The sequence below is a fragment of the Carcharhinus amblyrhynchos genome, chromosome 14, assembly GCF_965287045.1.
Source record: "Carcharhinus amblyrhynchos chromosome 14, sCarAmb.v2.hapA, whole genome shotgun sequence".
Classification (NCBI taxonomy): domain Eukaryota; kingdom Metazoa; phylum Chordata; class Chondrichthyes; order Carcharhiniformes; family Carcharhinidae; genus Carcharhinus; species Carcharhinus amblyrhynchos.
In genome coordinates, this window is record NC_137337.1 from 48,559,327 (window position 1) to 48,581,022 (window position 21,696).

At 40.5% G+C, this 21,696-nt stretch overlaps 1 protein-coding gene across 3 annotated transcripts in view; it reads right to left on the reverse strand.

The window, feature by feature from the left end:
* slc25a21 (solute carrier family 25 member 21) overlaps positions 1-21,696 on the reverse strand; it is a 575,948-nt gene that overhangs the window by 52,947 nt on the left and 501,305 nt on the right. For all 3 annotated transcript variants that reach the window (XM_080202830.1, XM_080202832.1, XM_080202831.1), the window contains one exon: positions 1,575-1,641. In XM_080202830.1, the coding sequence (XP_080058956.1) occupies positions 1,575-1,641 (67 nt within the window). The remainder of the gene's footprint in view (positions 1-1,574; positions 1,642-21,696) is intronic.

Consider the following 21,696-nt stretch of genomic DNA (forward strand, 5'->3'; position numbering starts at 1 on the left):
GCATTTCCCTCCAATGGAAACAGCTTGTTTGGAGGTGCAGGATGAGGTTTCATTCATATACCCTTACCGTCCGTCAACCAAAATTGCTGGTATTGGGAATGGGTGCAGGTATCAGGTCCCCGCTAATCCCTCTAACCTACACATCTCAGGACACCATGGGGCAATTTTAGCACTGCCAATCAACCTAACCCGCACATCTTTGGACTGTGGGAGGAAATCGGAGCATCTGGAGAAAACCCACGCAAACACGAGGAGAATGCACAAACTCCACACAGACAGTGACTGAAGCCGGGAATCGAATCCAGGTCCCTGGAGCCGTGAAGCAGCAGTGCTAACCACTGTGCTACTGTGCTGCCCCCTAAAATGATAACATTTGGTGGAGGCCATGCTGGTCTCATAGTCAGACAAATTTCAAGCTCCTCCAAGTACAGCAAGTTCCCAAGTGGATTTCAGAACTCATCCACCCGAGGTTAACCAGTATACATGTTGATCAAAGCCAGAAAATCTGAAGTTAGCTTTAACTACAGAAGGGACATAGTGGAGTTTAAAAATCTATGAGCTTTTAATATCTGGATCAATTTCTTGTCAAAGGATGTGTTATCAGGGGAATGGAAGTGCTTGGACTATCTCTCTCAAAATGTTGTAGGATTAAGCTATTGCAGTTACAGAATCATAGAATCACTACAATGCAGAAGGAAGCCACTTGGCCGATTGGGCGGCACAGTAGCACAGTGGTTAGCACTGCTGCTTCACAGCTCCAGGGTCCTGGGTTCGATTCCCAGCTCGGGTCACTGTCTGGTGTGGTGTTTGCACGCTCTCCTCGTGTCTGCGTGTGTTTCCTCCGGATACTCCGGTTTCCTCCCACAGTCCAAAGATGTGCAGGTTAGGTTGATTGGCCCTGCTAAGAAATTGCCCCTTAGTGTCCAGGGATGCGTAGAATAGTGGGTATACTATGTTGGGATATGGGGGTAGGGCCTGGGTGGGATTGTGTTCGGTGCAGACTTGATGGGCTGAAGGGCCTCTTTCTGCACTGTAGGGTTCTATGATTAAGGGTACACCGACTCTCCAGCAGAGCATCTTACTGAGGTCCACACTCCACTCTATCCCTGTAACCCCATGCATTTACCACACAACTCCCCCTAACCTACACATCTTGGGATACATGGCCAATCCACCTAATCTTCATGCTTTAGGACTGTGGGAGGAGAATCAGAGGAAACCCATGCAGACATGGAGGAATGTGCAAACTCCACACAGACAGTCACTCAAGGCTGGAATCGAACCCTGGTCCTTGGCGCTGTGAGGCAGCAGTACTAACCACTGTACCATCGTGCTGCCCAAAACATCCTGAGGAAGTTTTTCTTCAATTGCTAATTTTCAGCCTCAACTCCCACATGGGACCCACTTCTGTTGATCAACAGGCTAATGTTTGCTCTCAACAGGCCATCAAACACCCACGCTGGGAATACCTACAATGGTTGCGCACCCAGTTATGCCAATATCCTTCTTGAAGAAATTGCAGCTTCATGGTGTCCATTATGTTATAGGTTATAGGTAGAATACATTGTACTTACCTTGACAGCTCTTTTAGGGGTCTCAGCAAGGATGGGAGGCAAGATTCCTTTGTAAAAGCCAAGAATCCTAATAAAAGAGAAAACATATTTCATTTTCAAACTTCAAAAAAATGCAGTGGACCTAAATATTTTTGTAGGTTAATATGTGGTTTGCTAATCTGAGTTTGTGAAAATAATATGGACTGCTAATTTTTTCTTCTAAATTTATCTAATAGTGGTGAAAATCTCTCACATCATCTTGATGAAAGTCCACAATTACTTTTTGTAATTAAGACAGTAAATGGTGTATACTTGTTTTTTTTATCCTCCCAGCAAAGTATATTGTGTGATAACTAAGTCAGTTACCGAGATAAAACAAGCTCCATTCTCTGAATGATGATTCCTTCTGGACACTGTCCATGTAACTTTTAGCTGGCAAAATCAATTAGAAGTAAAGGAGGAAATGGGAAAAGGAACTTAAGGAACACTTTGTAATTAGGAAAAGAAGCCGGATGTTATGTTTGCTCTCCAGGATAATTGTGCATAATCGTAGTCAGCGGTTTTGGCAGAAGAAAAGTAGAACTTGGTATGGTTCAGGCAGATCCAGTGATGGATGGCTAAGACAGACATGTTCAAGATTGCATTCCATGGACTTGAAAAAGCTAAGATGGGATACATATCGAGGGAAATGACTGGGATAAGAAACAGTAACCTGTTCATTGGAAATAAGCTAATTAATAAGGTGAAAGAATGGTTGAGCAAATTGATAGCTGCTGAGGTACAATGGTCAATGGAAGAAGTTGGAAGGTGCTGTTGTGAGCTACTTGTAGGATTTTTTTTTCTAAGGATTTTTAAGCAGTCATTTTGGTCAATAAAGGTCTTCCTACACCAAAATAGAAAGGCCACAGAAAATGGTGCGGTAAGGGACTGGTCATGAACATGGATAGGAAAGTAAATTTAGAAGGAGAATTTAATGAAGGACAAAGGAATAGTGAATTATAAGAAGAGTGCAAAGGGAACTGATGTGCTCCAAAAGTACCAACGTTGAGATTTCTTGGACAAAATATAGATGTCTTTAGGAGATATCGTGTGTGAAACTTACATGGGGCAGTGTGGAAACAAGGGGATAGTAGTCAATGAACATTTTAAAGTTGTAGTAACTGAGGTAGACAAGGGTGAAGTGCTGGAGTAGAGGCATTAGAACAGAAGGAAAACAAGTTATGATGGATAGCAACAAAATAGAGATAATTCAGAAACATGGGAATGGAATCAAGCTAAGATGGGAATCAGTAGGAATAGATCAGTTAGCTTTGTGCAGCGTGAAATGGGTTGATTGAGGTGCAGAAACTGAAGATTTGGAAGTAGGACATACATTGGTATAGAAGCAGTCCAACTGAAAATAAAGTCTTGGTAGAAATAGGCAGTAGAGGCAGATCCTAGTAAAGCCAAGAATCCAGGGAATTTAGATGAAAAAGCAGTTTTCTGCCCTTGGTTCAATAGTTTGCTAGAGTAAAGCTAGCAGTGCGCCTACCCCCTTGAAGTCCAGCAAGTAATAGAAGCAGGCAGGGGATAGGCATTGCAGGTTGGAACAATTTACTTCAATTTATTCTACTCAAAAGAGAATGAGAAGCAGGGCAGGATCATGGGAGGACACACATGCTAGGAAAATAGTGGAGTTCAAGAAATTGAATTTGAACAGTCTCAGCTATCAAAAAGCGCATATAAAACACATAACACTCTGGACCAGGGCTAGACAATGTGCTCCATACTGGTAACTTTATGTACTGGGAGTAAGTTGTAATTAAAGGGATTTTTTGCATGTTTGAATTTAAAATTAAATGTTATTATGAAAATGAAGAGATTGCAGATTCACAGCAGAAGTGATGGTTCACTTGAAGAGAATTTATGGGCATTATGGTGCAAATGAAGTTTTCCAAAATGTTGCAAAGGAATACAGATTCATTCATGTAAGCATCTCACCTAAATATCCTCAGGCAAATGGATAAGCTGAATGATCTTCTCGAATGACTATCATAATTTAGTTCTTCTGAATGAACAAGCCTCACCACTACACTGGTGGCAGGAGAGGTGTAGGAGGATTATGTAACTCAGAAAAAGGCTTAGAGGGAGATATAGAGTAAAGGGTTTACATCAAAAGCACATAATGCTGGTTAAATAGTAATGAAACATTATATGATCAACAAAGATCAAGAGGAAGAAGTTCCAACCTCATGCAGAGTTCCTAATATGTATATAACGACTGTAAATAAAAAATAATGGTTTTAACAAGTTACAATCTCAAGCAGTTTAGGACAGTTTGGGGCAGTAGACAAACTCCAGAGAATTCTGTCAGGACCACAAACACACAGCAAAACAAATGGCTTTTGGAAATCCAAATACACTACAGTTACTCGTTCACCTTTATCAACTGCATAAAGAATCCTTTAAAAACTCCAATAAATTTGTGAAACACAAATTCCCTTTCATAAGGAGAGGGGGAAGTGTAGAGGTATTGTCACTGGACTAGTAATTCAAAGACCCAGGGCAATGCATTGGAAGCCCAGGTTCGAATCGCACCACGCAGATGGTGAGATTTGAATTCAATAAAAAAAATCTGATGACCATCAAACCACTGTAGATTAACTGTAAAACCCATCTGGTTCCACCGCAGTGTGATTGATGTTTAAGTGTCCTCTAAAATGGGCCATTCAGTTGAAGGCCAATTAGGGATGGGCATTAAATGCTGGCTGAGCCAGCAACAACCAGATGTCACAAATAAATTTAAAAAATCATGCTGACTTTGTCTAATTGTATTATGATTTTCTAAATGTTCTGCTGCTACCTGCATTGTAATGAATTCTAGGAGTTCCTCCATTTTTGAATAATAGTGCCACACTTTCAGCTTTCCAATCCACTTGTACACTTGTAGAATCTACAGAATTTTGGAAAATCACATCAAATGCATCCATTAGCTCTGCTCTTCCTTTAAGACCACAGAGTGCAGGAGGCTTGTCAGCCTTTGGTCCCATTAGTTTTCCTCATACTTCTTCTCTAGTGATGTTGATTGTCTTAACTTCCTCTTCCCTTTTGCCCCTTGCTTTTCATGTACTTTGAAGACACAAAATACTTGTTGAAAGTTTTTTTTAATTCATTCATGGCATGTGGCTTCACTGGACAGGCTAGCATTCATTGCCCATCCCTAATTGTCCTTGAGTTGATGGTGAGCTGCCTCCCTGAACTGCTATAGTACATGTGATGTATGTACACCCACAGTGCTGTTAGGCTGTTAGGGAGGAAGTTCAAGAATTTAGACCCAGTGACAGTGAAGGAATGGCAAGACATTTCCAAGTTAGGATGGCAATTGACTTGAGGAGAACCTCCAGGTGGTAATGTTCCCATGTATCCGCTGCACTTGTCTTTCTAGACAGTAATTGTGGGTTTGGAACGTGCTGTCTAAGGAATCTTGATGAGCTACATAGAAACATACAAAATAGGTACAAAAGTAGTCCATTCAGCCTTTCGAGCCTGCACCACCATTCAATATGACCACGGTTGATCATGCACGTTCAGTATCCCAGTCTGGCTCTCTCCCCCATACCCCTTGGTCCCTTTTGCCACAAGGGCCACATCCTGTTCCCTCTTGAACATATCTAACAAATTGGCCACAACAGCTTTCTGTGGTAGAGAATTCCACAGGTTCACAACTTCCTGAGTGAAGGAGTTCTTCCTCATCTCACTCTTGAAATTTGATTTAAATCACATTTTCTGGTCGTACCTGGTGTAAAGCAATTACCCAACGTAAGTTTGCACTTCAAAGGCAATTGCTATACAAATGTTACCTAAACATTTGGGCAGTGGGGGATGAGACCCCCAGGGCATCTCTGGGGTATGCCTTAGTTACACTGCCAAGGGACCAACATTCTTTGTCACTACTCTTTTCCTTTTTAGACATTTGTGGAAGCTTTCAGTCAGGTTTTATGTTTTAGCTAGTTTTCTGTCATACTCCAATTCTTCCCTCATTGCTGACTTTATTCCTTGGCTACTTTCTAAAATTTCCCCAATCTTCTGGCCTACCAGGAACCCTTACAGCATTGTTTATTTGTACTTTCAATTTCACCATATTAAAGTCCTGGCACAATGATTTCCATGGGAGTTGCTGGGAAGCTTCAACTCTAATGCACAATTTCCTGTCTTTCCCTGGACCCACCGCAAATGTTTCTGACTCTTAGTTAGAGATGGAGGCATAGTACAGTTCCGCAGTGCTAGCTACTGTACCACCGTATCTCACTATTGCACCACAAAGCATCCTAGCCCCTCCAAGCAATGACCCTCCAAGCAATATGGGTGTATCTCTTTCAATATTATTAGAAAATAAAAGATATAATACATACACAAATCAAATTAATTAAAGTCTTCACTTCACCAAGTGATGAACCATTGAATACCATCGAGGATTGCAAACTCACATGCATCACATAACCAAATACACTTCAGCTACTCTATCATTAAATAGTCAAACCTGGGCTGAGCTCAATAAGGAAATAATTATATTCAATAATTTGTCAATTATTCAAAATAAATGATGCAATTAAAGATTGGCTAAGATTCACACCCTGCCAGAATATCATCAGGAACTGGACACCACTGTGAAATTTCTCAATTTCGCTAAGAGCTCCGAAATGTCCAGTCTTTAAACTGTCATAATACAGTCAGACAAGCTATTTTGACAGAGTTTTCTACCCAGCCAGTAAATGTAAAGACAACCAGATACAGGATTTGGGATCTTGCGAAAATTGCCATTTCTTTTTCTGAAGGAATAACTACCAGGAATTGGATACTGTAATGACTTCAATGAAACACATGAGGTTGGCCTCTTGGAGTATGACACCCTGACTGAGGTCATAATTGCCTGCCCAATCAGAGAGGCTCACCTGTACATAAAAATGGGAGTATCAGGTCCACTGGCACTCTGGATTCTGACTGTGTAACTGAAGCACTCTGTGAGTGGAATAAACTTTGTAAGTGAAGGGCATCTGGTAAAGGGATGCCAGCCTCTGAGGAGTTATTTCAGATACTTTTTCATTTGCAGAGTTGCAGCGCTTCTGAATGATATTTACAACTATACCATTATGGGATGTGATCTCAGACTAGGTGCTGATGTCAAAGATGATGGGTGAGATATTCTGGACTAGCAATAATGTTATTTTTCTGCCTATTGCTTCTTTCCTCTAGGTATATTTTAGACCCTGGGTGTAACTAGCAATGATGATGCTGAGCTGCCAACCCTCTGACTGAGGCACCAGCTCTTGGATGCAGGCTGTAAAATGGTTTCTGTTTTGCTGCAATGGAAGAGTAGCAATATAATACCCAAGTCCAATTCCAAACAAGATGACCTGAGACCTCCTGGAAAAGGTGCAACAGTGGGTTTCACAATGCATTGATTTCAATTTCAGTGCACTGCAAAATTCAGTTTAATGAGTGCCCGCAACTGATCTGTTGAAGCTCCTGGTGATATTATAAATTTACTTATGTGTATTGAGATTTAAGCTTTCTTGACTAGGAGGATTCAAATCAGAGCCTGACAGAAGCTTGACAGTATAAACACTGTTGCTGAACACACCAAAATGGCAAAGTACTAATGTTTCTTTAATAACTTCTGGATGTAGCTATTCAAGCAATTCATTAAAAAAATGTTGCCAGTGTAATACTTAATAAAATCTGATTTGACTGTTTTGTTAAACATTGTCAGCATTCAAATCTACAAAGTATATAACTGTTGATTATTTGAAGATATTAAAAGGGAGAGTGGCTATTCATTTTGTTACGAATTGAAACTCTTGTCTTGAGAAAGGACAAATTATGAACAAACTCTTGAACGCACAGTAACAGCTGGATAAGAATTTGAAGTCATTGAATGACATAAGAAATTATTTTAAGTAATATGGATGTGAAGATAAAAAAACTATAATTTTTATAATAGATGCATTTTGATAAGCAGTGTGTCAGAAATATGTTTCAATGTTAGGTTGATGAATGGCACACGTGCTATGGAGTCATTTCTTGGTATTCTATCTTTTATTTAATCCAATCTAGCAGAAATCTTGATGCATGAACTTGAAGATCAAGAATGGAAGACAATATCTACAGTTCATTTCATCAGTGACCCATTTCACTGCTGTAACTTTTATCTTACAGCCTACAGTTAGATAGAAATCACTTTGCTAAGCAAGAAAAATGTGTTAACCATTTACTGCACAAGATCTAAGACTTCATAAAGTGAATGCATAGGCTTTGTAGGTTTTCCTTTACCTCAATGCACTGTTTAACATTGTAAGATGGGTTCAGCCTAAACGATTGCTAGTAATCTGCACCAGAACTGGTATTTCTAGTACTCAACATTGCAGAGGTCACTTTTCACAATGCAGCTTCACCTAGAGACCTTTTTCAGTGCAAGAATGTCAGCTGTTCAGAAATGAATAACAGTTGCCAAGAAAATCTGACAGAATGGCTGTGATCCATGAATCCATTAGTTATTTAAACAAACGATGCTGCTGTTCTTTTAAGCAATCTTGCAGTAATTAACTTTTTGCAACACATTTGATAATCTAAAACTAAAACATTATCTGTTTAAGATACAGATAAAAGAATTTGGATAAATGTCAATAGATGACTTTCAAAAAGATTAAAAATATCCTCGATGTTCATTAGAATCACCAAAATGTATATAGGTGGTATTGAAATGCATGTAAGCCTGGGTTTAGGGTCATTGTGAATGGCTTAATTTTGGAGAAGTAAACATGGAAGAGAAAAGCTGCTCTTAAGCCAAAGAAGAAAAAAATGAGAGGCTCAAAAGGCTTGGGTAATAAGTAACGGCCTGCATTATATTGCAAAAACATGGCAAATCACCTTGTGGTGATCTGGGTCCTTGTATAGTACATACAATGAGAGAAAAGGGAAACATTGGTTTATGGCAAATTGAGCCAGGCATCACTATAATGTAAACTCAAGCTAGTTAGAATATATGCCTGTACATTCAACTGTCACACAATCCTACATTTATATTTAAAGGAAAGAATACACTTTCCAAGATTCCTGAATTGCCCTGGGTTTGTTGTAACTGAGGAGATCAATCATTTCTGTATGTTGCATCTGTGAATTACAGCATGACTCAAGTGGTCAAATAATCTGACATGACATTAAAAAAAAGCATCTTGGGTTTGATCTTTTTGCTACCATGATCAAATGTATTTGAAATGCAGAAGCCTGTGTCATTTGTTTCAGAATAGGTTTGAGACCATGTTGCAACAGAGACCAATATTTTAAGATGTGATTCCGAGCTCTGAATGGATAGTGGGATCTAAAAGGGGCAAATTTGGTGACACCTAAAAATGGATAGAACAAAGAAAATTACAGCAGTGAAACAAACCCTTCGGCCCTCCAAGCCTGCACTGACTATGCTGCCCGACTGAACTAAAACCCTCTACCCTTCCAGAGACCACTATTCCCATCCTATTCATGTATTTGTCAAGACGCCCCTTAAACGTCATTATCGTATCTGCTTCCAGTACCTCTCCGGGCAGCGAGTTCCAGGCACCCACAACCGCCTCCGCACCTTAAACCTATGCCTCCTAGTAATTCATTGACTCTTCCAACTTGGGAAAAAGCTTCTGACAACCCATTCTGTCCATGCCCCTCATAATCTTGTAGACTTGAATCAGGTCACCCCTCAACCTCTATTGTTCCAGTGAGAACAAACCAAATTTCTCCAACCTCTCCTCATAGCTAATGCCCTCCATACCAGGCAACATCCTGGTAAATCTTTTCTGTACCCTATGGGGATCTCGATGTACAATTGATCAATGCCCATTCTTTCTGAAGCAGACAGCATACAAACTTCATACTACCAGCTAAGTTAAATAATTTTTGCAAGTAGTCCTGCATTAAACATGCTGTTGAATGACTGAGGCAATACCACTGAGCACCAACTTCCAGGATGCCACGCAGGGGAGGGTCTCGGCCACTGTCACCATGGCTATTGTGAAGTTAGTGTTGGTAAAATTATAAAATTGTAAAATGATAACAATTGTAAAATTTCATGGTTCTTTTAGAAAAGGTAGTATTTTCTATAGTTAACAGAAGCAGTACACAGACTGAAACATTGTATTGTGAGCCTAGGCAGTAATGCTGCCAAGGCAACAGGTTGTTTTTGAATTTTAATCAATCAGTTTAAACTATGCATTTGAATAGCAGCAGCCTATCAGATTTGAATTTAATGTTTTGATAATGTGTAAACCAATCCTATTGTGAGGATTTTAGTATGTCATCAGAGGTATAAGAACCAGCTTCCATCGTGAACCTTTGGGAGTTATCATGGTGCCATCTTTCTAGCGCGATTGCCTGAGAGTCCATTGTTAGTGCTTAAATACAGCTCTTCCTTATTTTGCAAGTCACATACCTGGAGGGTCCATGCTGACAAGAATTGCATCGAGATTCTTTACTTTCAAATTGACAATGCATTTACACCTCTCTCAACTTTATTTCCATTTATTTTCAATGGAAATGTCAAATGGAAGATTTGCCATTGCCCGTTTTATACTATCACTCAAAATTGGTTAATCTGGCTATTCTAATTGAAATATTATCCTTCCTTGCTACAATTATAACTAGATTCTTTCCAAAAACTAAAATTCCCAAGAAAACGGTGGCAATAGTTGTTTTTTCGTATTTTGTTCAGTAAATGGTTCAAAGTTTTACCTGCATAGTAAAAGTACACAATCCTTCAAATGTATTTTAGTATAAAAATTCTATTAAACAAATGTTTCTAAAAGAGCAAAGTATCTTTTCCATAACTCAATTTTATTCTTGACTTTCAAGAAGTCTTGTCTATTTTTAAAACTAATTAAAAAAACATGCATAGTAGTCTCCATCTATCACCTTAACAAAGCAGTAACTTGATATATGACAAATATTACAAGCTAAATGGCTGATGCTCATTATTAGTGGGGTTTGCTTGCCATTGATTGGAGACTGTCACTGAAGGATTGCTGAGCAAACACAGTGGATTGAAACTTGTATGCAACAGTCTGTCACCGTGTGTGAAAGGAGGCATCACCTGAGAGAACTGGCTGTTATCTCAAGGTATAAACTGCTGCCACTGCTGTTCATGCACAACAGAAACCTGTCAAGGTACCTTGGTATGCCACAATAATTTGATAGTGGTTTAACTACCCCCATCCCCGCCACTCTATTTCTCATTCTTCTTTACAGATCAGCTGAGACCAAGCAGCGTACTTTGCTTTGAAAAATATGATGCCAGCTCTTTACAACAAGCTAGTAACAATCAGCAGCAAACTATGCTCTGTCTTGTGTAACAAATGGTTGAACAATGTTAATCCAAAAGATTCACATTAAACATCAAACCGACTGTCTCATTTATTCCCTGCTACAATAATTAACCACTTTTACTTGTTCAACGGTAAACAGAGCAAACTTAATTTGTTTTCTATAGATGTAAAGGTTCATGTCTATTCCTATTGTCTCCATGTGGTTTCCCTTTCTCTGCTCTAGCCATGTACATAATGAACTATATTTTCAGCAACTATGTACATACATTATATACCACAGACAAGAACTGCATCACATACTAACAAATATATTTATTAACTGCAATAATGTTGCCATGGGAAACTGGTAACATTTCTTTGAATGGTGCAATTGATGTATATGTGCTATCTCAGTGATGTGTGGAATGATCTAGCTCTTCCCCAAAACCTTGATTTGTCAAATATTTTGTTGGTACACAATAGCAAGAATTAGGAGCAGGAAGAAGCTTCTCCATTTGACTCCTCGAACCTGCTCCACCATTGATCAAAATCATGGTTGATCTGAATGTGGCCTCAACTCCATTTCCCTGTCTGTCACTTATAAGCCTGACTCCTTTGTCAAGTAACCCATTTAAATTACTGGTTAGACATTGCGTTGAGAATGAGGTAATAAGGAGATGCATAATTTTTTTAAAAAAATTAAACTAATTAAATAAAATAGAGATGAAAGGTCAGGTGACGATATGTGCATGATGTGGGAGCTGGTGGAGCTCATTGTGGTTCCCAGTGAGTATGTCTGTAGTAAGTGTTGGCTGCATAAGGAACTCCAGCTCAGAGTAGATGAGCTGGATTCTGAGCTTCGGACGCTGCGACACATCAGGGACAAAGAGAGATACCTGGATACTAGATTAAACACACTGATTCAGGCAGAGGACAAGGACAGGAGAGTGTGGCTGCAAGTGAGGCAGGTAGAAGGATCCAGGAGGCAGGGTTGCAGGAGCCTCAGTTCTTGAACTTATCCAACAGGTTTGAGGTTCTTGTGGATGGGAACGGGTACTGCAGGGAGAATGTACACCTAAGTAAGAAACCGATTGAGCTCAGTTTGGTCTCCAATGGCCAGGATGTCTCAGAACATGAAAAATTGAATGATGGGTTATTGGTGAATCACATACTAACAAAATACTGGCTCGAGTCATAAAGGTTTACGGCATGGAAACAGGCGGCCAGGCCCAAATTGTCCATACTGCCCTTTTTTTTGAAACAACTAAGCTAGCCCCATGTTTGGCTCATTTCTCTCGATAGGCATTTTACCCATTTAACTGTCTAGATGTTTTTTAAAAGACAAAATTGTACCTGCCTCTACTACTACCCCTGGCAACTTGTTCCAGACGCTCACCACGCTCTGTAAAAGAATTGCCCCTCTAGACCCTTTTGTATCACTCCCCTCTCACCTTAAACCTCTGGTTTTAGATCCCCCTATCTTTGGGGAAAGATATTGACTATCTAGCTGATCTAAGCCCCTCGTTATTTTATAGACCTCGATAAGATCACCCCTCAGCCTCCTACACTCCAGAGAAAAAAGTCCAAATCTATCCAGCCTCTCCTTCGAGCTAAAACCATCAAGTCCCGGTAGCATCCTAGTAAATCTCTTCTGCGCTCTTTCTAGTTTAGTAGTATTCTTTCTATAATGGGTGACCAGAGCTGTACACAGTATTCCAAGTATGGCCACGCCAATGTCTTGTACAACTTCAAGATATCCCAACTCCTGTATTCATTGTTCTGATCAATGAAACCAAGCATGCCAAATGTCAATCTATGACTCCACTTTCACTGAACTATGAACATGTATTCCGAGATCTCTTTGTTCTGTAACTCTCCCCAACGCTCTACCATTAACTGAATAAGTCCTACTCTGATTCAATCTATCAAAATGCATCACTTAGCATTTATCTAAATTAAACTCCATCTGCCATTTGTCAACCCACTGGTCCAATTGGTCAAGATCCCGTTGCAATCCTAGATAACCTTCTTCACTGTCCACTATGCCACCAATCTTGGTGTTATCTGCAAACTTACTAACCCTGCCTCCTAAAGTCTCATCTAAATCATTAATATAAATGACAAATAACACTGGACCCAACACAGATCCCTGAAGCACACCGCTGATCACAGGCCTCCACTGAGCCCCCTTAACAAAAGGAGCAGCTCCAACATTGTACCTCTTCAAGAGGCAAGGTAGTTACATGGGGCTAGACCAGCTTCCTGATAGGCCTCACTTATGCATCTTTGTCAGTCAAACCACCTCTTCTCACCAAGCATAGGTCCCCAAATCATACAAATGGCTACAAAAAAGCTAACCCTCTATAACCACACATTAACTTCTGTCATCAGGCCAATTTTGTATCCATTTTGCTAACTCACCCTGGATCCCGTAAGATTTAACCTTATGCAACAACCTACCATGTGACACCTTGTCAAAGGCCTTGCTAAGGTCCATGTAGACAACATCAACTGCACTGTCCTCATTCACCTTCTTGGTTACCCCTTCAAAAAACTCAAATTGGTGAGAGGTGATTTTCCACGCACAAAGCCATGCTGACTGTCCCTAATCAGTCATTGTGTCTCTGAATGCCTGTAGATCCTGTCTCTCAAAATACCTTCTAACAGCTTACCCACTACAGATGTGAGGCTCACAGGCCTACTGTAGTTCCCAATCTTTTCCCTGCAACAGGGAAAAGCCTGTAGTTCCCAGGCTTTTCCCTTTTAAACAAAGGCACAACATTTGCCACCCTCCAATCTTCAGCACCTCACCTATCGCTGATTCAAATATCTCTGCTGGGGATCCGCAATTTCCTTCTGAGCCTCTCACAAAGTCCTGGGAAACACTTCGTCAGGTGCCAGGGATTTATCTACCTTGATATGCTTTAAGACTTCCAGCCTCCCATCCATTGATTCTGTCTACACTTCTCATCTCCTCAGCAAAGCAGCCAGCATAATTAAGGACCCCACGCATCCTGGACATTCGCTCTTCCACCTTCTTCTGTCTGGAAAAAGATACAAACGTCAAAGGTCATGTGCTAACGGACTCAAGAACAGCTTCTTCCCTGTGGCCGTCAGATGTTTGAATGGACTTATCTTGCATTAAGTTGATCTTTCTCTACACCCTAGCAATGATTGTAACACTACATTCTGTACCCTCTCATTTTCTTCTCTATGAACAGTATGTTTTGTCTGTCTAGTATGCAGTGAAAACAATACTTCTAACTGTATGTTAATACATATGATAATAATAAATCAAATCCAAAAATCCACCCCTCTCTCATCCACACCCTTAGGGAGGCTGAGAGAAGGAAAAAGTTTAAAATGATTGCTATCTAGTGAGATGTAGACAAAATATTGTGAATAAAATGTGGGCCCTGAAGATCTGCAGCCATTCTGGACCTGCACTATAATTATGTCAGCAGTCAACTGTTGAGTCATATTTCTAAGACAGCTTTACAGACAGAAGAGGGAACTTCTGTTCACCTACTAAAAGACATGTATTTACATAAAGGATAGATTTTGCTAAGGACTCCAAAAAGTCAAATTCATAAGCCCCAAACCTTTTTTGTAACCATCTGTATGATTTGTGGAGCTATGCTTGGTGAGAAGAGACTGTTTGACTGACAAAGATGTATAAGTGAAGCCCATCAGGATGCTGATTTAGCCCCATGTAAAACTACCTTGAAGCGGAACAATGTTGGAGCTGCTCCTTTTGTTAACGGGGCTCAGAGGCACCTGCACACTTCCTTCTGAGGGGTAAGCATTCTCATCAGCCCTGGTAATTTTGGGCCAAACTTTCTGATCTCTTCTGTGGGAGATGAGCATCACAGTTAAGTGTTACTATACTGAAGCAGAACAACCTATTAAATTCCAGAACCTCTATCTGAACTTTGACCCAGTGAACTTTAGTAAGATTAGTGATAGAGCTCCAGGAAAGGGACACTTTTACATTTACGCCACCCTGTGGATTTTCCTACTGTGGTCAATTGTGTAAATATGTAGATGAAAATGAACCAAAGACTCAAATTGTTTCCATTCTCAGAACCATATGTATTCTACAGCTGAGCAACTGATGAGCTTCTGTACACTATTTTAAACAAGAATTCAATAAAAATTCAAATGTATTTTTAAATGAGATTCAATTGTCCTTGAATCGCATATAATTAATATCCAATTAATATATAAACATTGACACTGAAAATCATACAAATATCTAATGGTTGAGATAGTACAGTTACCTTCAATGGAAAAGTAATGCTGAACCATTTATGTGTACCAATTGAAATGGTTTAGTTTTTTTATGACTCTTTCATGAGATGTAAGTGTTGCTAGCAAGGCCGGAATTTGTTGCCCATCCCTATCTTCCCCTTGAGATTGGGGGTGATAAGCCACCTTCCTGAACCACTGTAGTAGTCCATCTGGTGCTGTTGGGAAGAGAGCGCCAGGATCTTGAGCCAACAATAGTGAAAAAGCATTGATTTAACACAAGTCAGCATGGTGTTTGGCTTCTGGTGCTCTTCGAGGTGCAATATATCACAGGGATGGAAGGAGGCTTGACGTGTTGCTACAGTGCATCTTGTAGATAGTACACATTGCTGCCACTGTGTGTTAATAGTGGTTGGTTAAACATTTAAGCTGGTGGATAGGGTACCAATCAAGCAGGCTGCTTTGCCTCGGACTGTGTATGTTTTCTTGAATGTTGTTGGAGCTACATTCATTCAGATAAGTAGAGCATATTACATCATACTCCTGACTTCTGCCTTGTAGATGGCGGACAACTTTGGGGAGTCAGGTTCTGAGTTACTCTCTGCAGAATTCCCAGCCTTTTGCCTGCTCTTGTAGCCACAGCAAGTATATGGCTGGTCTAGGTCAATTTCATTGTAACTCTCTGGATGTTAGTAGTGGAGTTTCAGCAATGGTAATGATGTTGAATATCAGAGGGAGATGGGTAGGTTCTCTCTTGTTGGAGATAGTCATGGTCTGACACTTCTTAGTTCTGTGACTTCTCATCTTTGTAAACTTACAGGCATACCCACAGTGCCATCTATTAAAGTGTCATGTTAATGTGAAACTGAGTGGTGAAATCCATTAGCATACCATCATTTCACAACTGGAATCCATGCTTGAAGTTTAACTCACCCTGAAAGAGCAAATGCTTTCTCTTTGTACTAGCTGCTGTATTCCTCCGTGACAGGAGCAAGAGATCTCTCAACTCAGTTATTTGTGACCACTGCATGAAACCACTCCTATTCAGAACGTTTAATGAAATGTTTAATAAACCAAACCAGTGTTTGAATTTTTCCACCTCATCGGCATTTTAAGAAATGTATTCTGGATTTGTGTACAAACTATCAGTTCAGTGTTTAAGGAAATAAAATGCTATGTTTTAAAGATTTGTCTGGAGCTCAGAATCCGAGAATCTGGATGGAATTTTCCCATTGACTCTGTCTACACTTCCCACTGCCTGGGCAAAGCAGCCAGTATAATTAAGGACCCCATGCATCCCAGACATTCTCTCTTCCACCTTCTTCCTTCGGGAAAAAGATGCAAAAGTCTGAAAACACGTACCAACTGACTCAAGAACAGCTTCTTCCCCGCTGCTGTCAGACGTTTGAATGGACTTATCTTGCATTAAGTTGATCTTTCTCTACACCCTAGCTATGACTGTAACACTACATTCTGCACTCTCTCATTTCCTTCTCTATAAATGGTATGTTTTGTCTGTGTGTCGCGCAAAAAAACAATACTTTTCACTGTATGTTAAATCAAATTTTAAAAAATCAAGAAAGAAGAACGTCCAGCTCTGACTGGAAACTGGCATACATCTCCCTCGAGGCACAGCTGAGTCATCAGACCAAATTTTCTGGCACCAAGTCCACACCATGCCCAGATTTTATGTACACTGTGTGCCTCAAGATCTGGGGATGAGGTTTTCACCATCGCTTTGGTAGGGCGGGCCTGACAGAGTTGGCATGGCCACTTCCACAGAGATTGGGCTGCCATCTTTAAACGTCACCCTGATCTGTGCTAAAAATATACTTCCCCTCAACTCCCATCCTCCCAAGGATATGGAGGACTAACCTACAAGCATCAAGATGACACTCTGCATCCTCCTCCAACCCCACCCCCATCACGGCAGTATTGAATTCTCTCTCCCCTACCATCATGGCAGTATTGGGTCCTCTCGCCCCCACCCCATCCCCATGATCCCAGTATCAGAGGCTCTCTCCTCCTCTTCACAGTATCTTCAACAGTCCCCTCCCTCCACCCACTATCACAGCAGCATCTGAGACTCCATTACCCCCCCGCTCCCCCACATCCCATCATCATGGCATTATCGGAGGCTGTCTCCCCACTCAGAGGCATTAGCCTTCTCCCCAACACATAGGGGAAACTGCTCCCCCCCCACCATGGGTCGCCCCAGAAGGTCCAGCCTGGCACTGCCCCCAGCACAGGTTAGCACTGCCAAGTGTACCAGGGGCACTACTAGAACAGTGCCCAGGCATATCCCTCTCCCCACTAGGTGGGGAGGGGGCTATACATAACACCTGAGGCAGGTTCCCCTTGATCGATTCACGTTCTTATATTGCTGTTGTGAACCCTGCCAATATGACATCATGTCGTTGAGGTAACAATATTTAGTGAGGGGGATCAAGTGGCTGGAAATTTATTGAAATGAGGTTCCCACTTATTGGGATGGACACTTGTTCCATCACTGGCAAGGCACAAAGGCAATCAGGAAACAAGAGCTTTTTGGGGAGAATCTTAGTTTGCTGATCTCATGGGATTTTGCGTTCAAGTCATGGTTTGTGCTCACAATAAACATGGGCGCAAAATCCCCTCCTAATATTTGCATCCTTCACATCTGTGACACACTGTCATATCCCTTACCCTTTTGAGCAACCTATGCCAGAAACCTCTGACCTCCCTCATGGCTGGGCTTCTCCAGTCTTGCTGCACAGGATGAAGCATCAAATTCTCTGTTCTTGCTGGTAGTGGAGGCAATTCCACCCCTAATCTTTTTCCTGGAATTGCATTTTCTCTATTTTTCTGTACACCTATGAATTGGGGTGGAAGTTGAACATGGGCACATAAAAACATATCAGCTGCCTGTTATAATTTACACCTGAACTCCATTTACTTCAATAGAACTGAAACTCAAGCAGGAAGTGTAACAAATTTTGCGAAAACATTTTACCTGTTTAGCATCTTGATTCAAGAATTCACCTTCTATAGTTTTTATTTCCCAATCCCTTTACACATCCTTTTCTTCAAGATTGGTGCAGTAGTTACTTTTGGCAACTCCAGTAGATGAATGCTTCATACACATGTATGACAGTCTTCTGCTCTTTGTTTTAGTGGAAGCATTTGTGCAATTAAAGTAGGTGCAAACTGCATTAAAACACAGGGTCGTTATTTAAATACATTAAGTGTTTGTTCGCTAATTGCCAAAAATTATTTCTACATTCTAACTTTTCTCTTTCATGTTTATTTTCTTCCCACCCACGTCTCTGTAGCTCTTCCTTGCTCTTTCTGCAAATGCCTTCCTTTTAAGGGGAATCAGACTTGAACATCTATATTCACGCACAAATTCTACATAACCAGCATTGATGGGAATAAGTTTCAAGCAGATGTACAAGTCATTCCCTGAACTTGAGTGGTGGAAATGTATTTAAGGGTATGTCTAATGCTCATAGGTGATAATTCCAGCTAAGCTGGCAGCCTCATTAGCAGAGACTGTAATGGCGGTTTGTGTAAGAAATCAAAATTATTGTGAAGCAGAGTGAATCAATCCCATGCACACTAAGCATAACTTGGGAGTGCTTGATGATGATATTACGCCCAAAAGTGATAAATCAAAAGTAACAATGCAACCGCATTATTGTCTCACACATTGATGGCACATCAATTACGTTTAACTTACGTAAGCCTGGATTTAAAATGGTGGATGAATCCCAATTCCAGAATTCCCAAACACTTCCCGGCTGTCTAATTTTCAGGAATGCCTTTAAAGGGTGCAGAGTGCTTCCTGTTTGAAGTCTGCACCTGGCACATCCAACCTGGCAGGTTTGATTGCAGTGAAAGGTATCTCCTAATCCTCTGCAACTGGAGTCAAGCCAGGTTTTTAAAGAGTCATGGTTCATGCCACTTCAAAGGCTTGTGAACCCTAATGTGCATGAAGGAACTTTTTAAAAGGTAAGTTTAAAAGATCGTCCTCATGGTCCCTGTGCCAAGTTAAGATTCCCCACCTATCCTCTATATCCTCTTTGGCACCCAAAGCCAAGCTCTGCCCTTTCAACCGCCCCTTTGTATCCTCATCATCTATTCCAAGCTCTGTCATTCTACGTATCTCCACAGGCTCCTCTTGCCACATAAGTTAAGCACTGCCCTTCCATTCATGCCCTATGTCACTTCATGCCAAGCCCTGACAAATCCATGCCCATTGGCTCTCTGTATACTTTATAGAACCAATGAACACCAGTGTAAAGTGGGACACATAAAACAAATTTGAAAAATTTAATCCATTGGTCATTTTGTCAACTGCAAAAAGTCTGGGTAGCAAACTAATAAAGGTATCAATCATCTAGCCCTTTTGAAGTTCCAAAATTCACAAACCTGAAACAGTGCAAACTATTTGCCTTATTCCAACAAACATTGTGAAATTGACCATAGAGATCAGAGGTCTTGACTGTGGAGATCAGAGATCAATGTTCCCCTTGCCCCACTTGCTTCCTACCAACTTCCTCTCTTATACCACTGGTCCACCTTGTTGCACACCTTCCTAACGTACTCAAATCCTCCGAGCCCAAGACCCCAAAATTACCTGCTCTGGGTATCCATGTACTCCTTATGCTGCATTTCTGGCAGCAGGCACTGTTGCCCAATGAGGGAGTGGAAATCCTACTTGTTCATCTATTCCCACAGCATTTTATTGTTACAGGGTGGGTTGACATTGAACATGTCACCTCCATGCTAACATTGTTTCCTGGTGGGAAGGGGCGCCATTCAGCTCCCTCCTTCCCATATTGTTCTGGTCTTTGTGTCTTTTTCCAATGGGACAAAGTCCTACTGCACTGAAGTAGGCCTTTTAAGCAGCCTGCCTTGGCACACAGCATCCCCTGTAGCTGCCTCCACAATTATTTCCAGGTCAGCTGGTCCAAATCCAGTTTGCACTTGGCACCCAGCAATGAAGATTCTAACATGGTAGTCACTTTTTCCCAAGGAGGCAATCAGAGCAAGGAATTTTCCCAACGGCCCCGCTTGCCTTGAGGATGAAAAGCCAGGCCATCTCACTGTGTTGTATAAATCTGTAATCCATAGCAGAAAGAAACAAAAAATAAATGATACATCTTTTTACTATGAATTTAAGATTTATAATAATTCTCTTTATTCACAAAGATCTTTAACTTCCTGCTATTAGTTTATGCCTATGAGTAAATCAGGAATTCAAAGGACAGCTGATCTTGAGATTAAATTCCTCTACAGTCATTATTAGAGTTCTTGAGATTTAAATAACACTTGATAAAAGTGTTGGTTTAAAGCTTTTACTGTCAGTTATGGTTCACAAAAATATGGTATTGCAATAATGGGTCAAGACATCAGAGTTCAATTTAATTTACCAATACAAACATCAGCTTCTAACTGTGCAAAGGGAGGCAGGGGGAGGGTGGATCTGTGATACCGTTAAAACTTAAGGGCATAAGATGTCCCATAAATCAGTTTAAAGGAGACATACTTCAAATTTCAGGTCAAATAATGGTATGTTGGACTGTAATTGGCTTCCTGAACATTAGCTTGTCACACTCAGCAGTTAACTGAAAGCTGATCACCCTCATGAGAAAAACATAAGGTAAGTACTTTACTGCTTTGCATAAATCGCAAAATCTAGGAAAAATAAAACTATACAGTTATTAAGAAAAGTGGACTACATATTGTAGAGGGTAAATGTAAAATAAAATACATACCCAGCTCAAGAATGACAGCTTAATTGGGAAACTCTGCCACATGAGTTAAAGTATGGTGTGATTGCATTTTTATTCAGTTTACAGAATATAAAATTCAATTCCTAATATCAGCTACTTCAGTTGTGTACAGATTAATTTTATTCATATATTGTCAATAGATACAACTTTTGTTCATTTCACTGTTTACAGAACTGTAGAACTCCCATTACACTGAACCCATTATTATTTCATCAATGATTATTACTACCAGCAATCAACGCAATTTAAAAACCTGGTCAAAATGAGGATTCATACTTATTTGAACAAAATGTTGTCTTGGGAAAACATCAATACACGTTTATCTTCTCACTCACCACTGCCAAACAATTAGCTGTGTCGAATCTTATGCAAATGTATAGAAGATCTGTCACATTAAAAACAATCTTTTTAAAAATTCCTCAGGAAATGGTGTTGGAAAATTCGGGATTTGATGGCAACTGGTGGAAGATGTTGCCTGAGGTGGTTGGGTTTAAGAATATACATTCATTCATCCTAGGCTCAGTAATGACATGAAAAGGTTATAAAGAAGAAAGCAGCTGCTGCAAAAGATTTTCAGCTCCAGTTGTTGAAACTCTTGTTCAATGGGATGTGATACATACCCATGCTGTGGTCAGGGGGAATGATCTCATACATCTCAGCTTTTACAGTCAACTGTGCTGTTCACCATGCCACTGATAGGGAGTTCTGGTATCTGTTGTCCAATTTGAAGGGGCCGAAATTCATGCTTTTAGTTATCTGATGACCAATTAATGAAAATCCTACTCGGGAAACTCA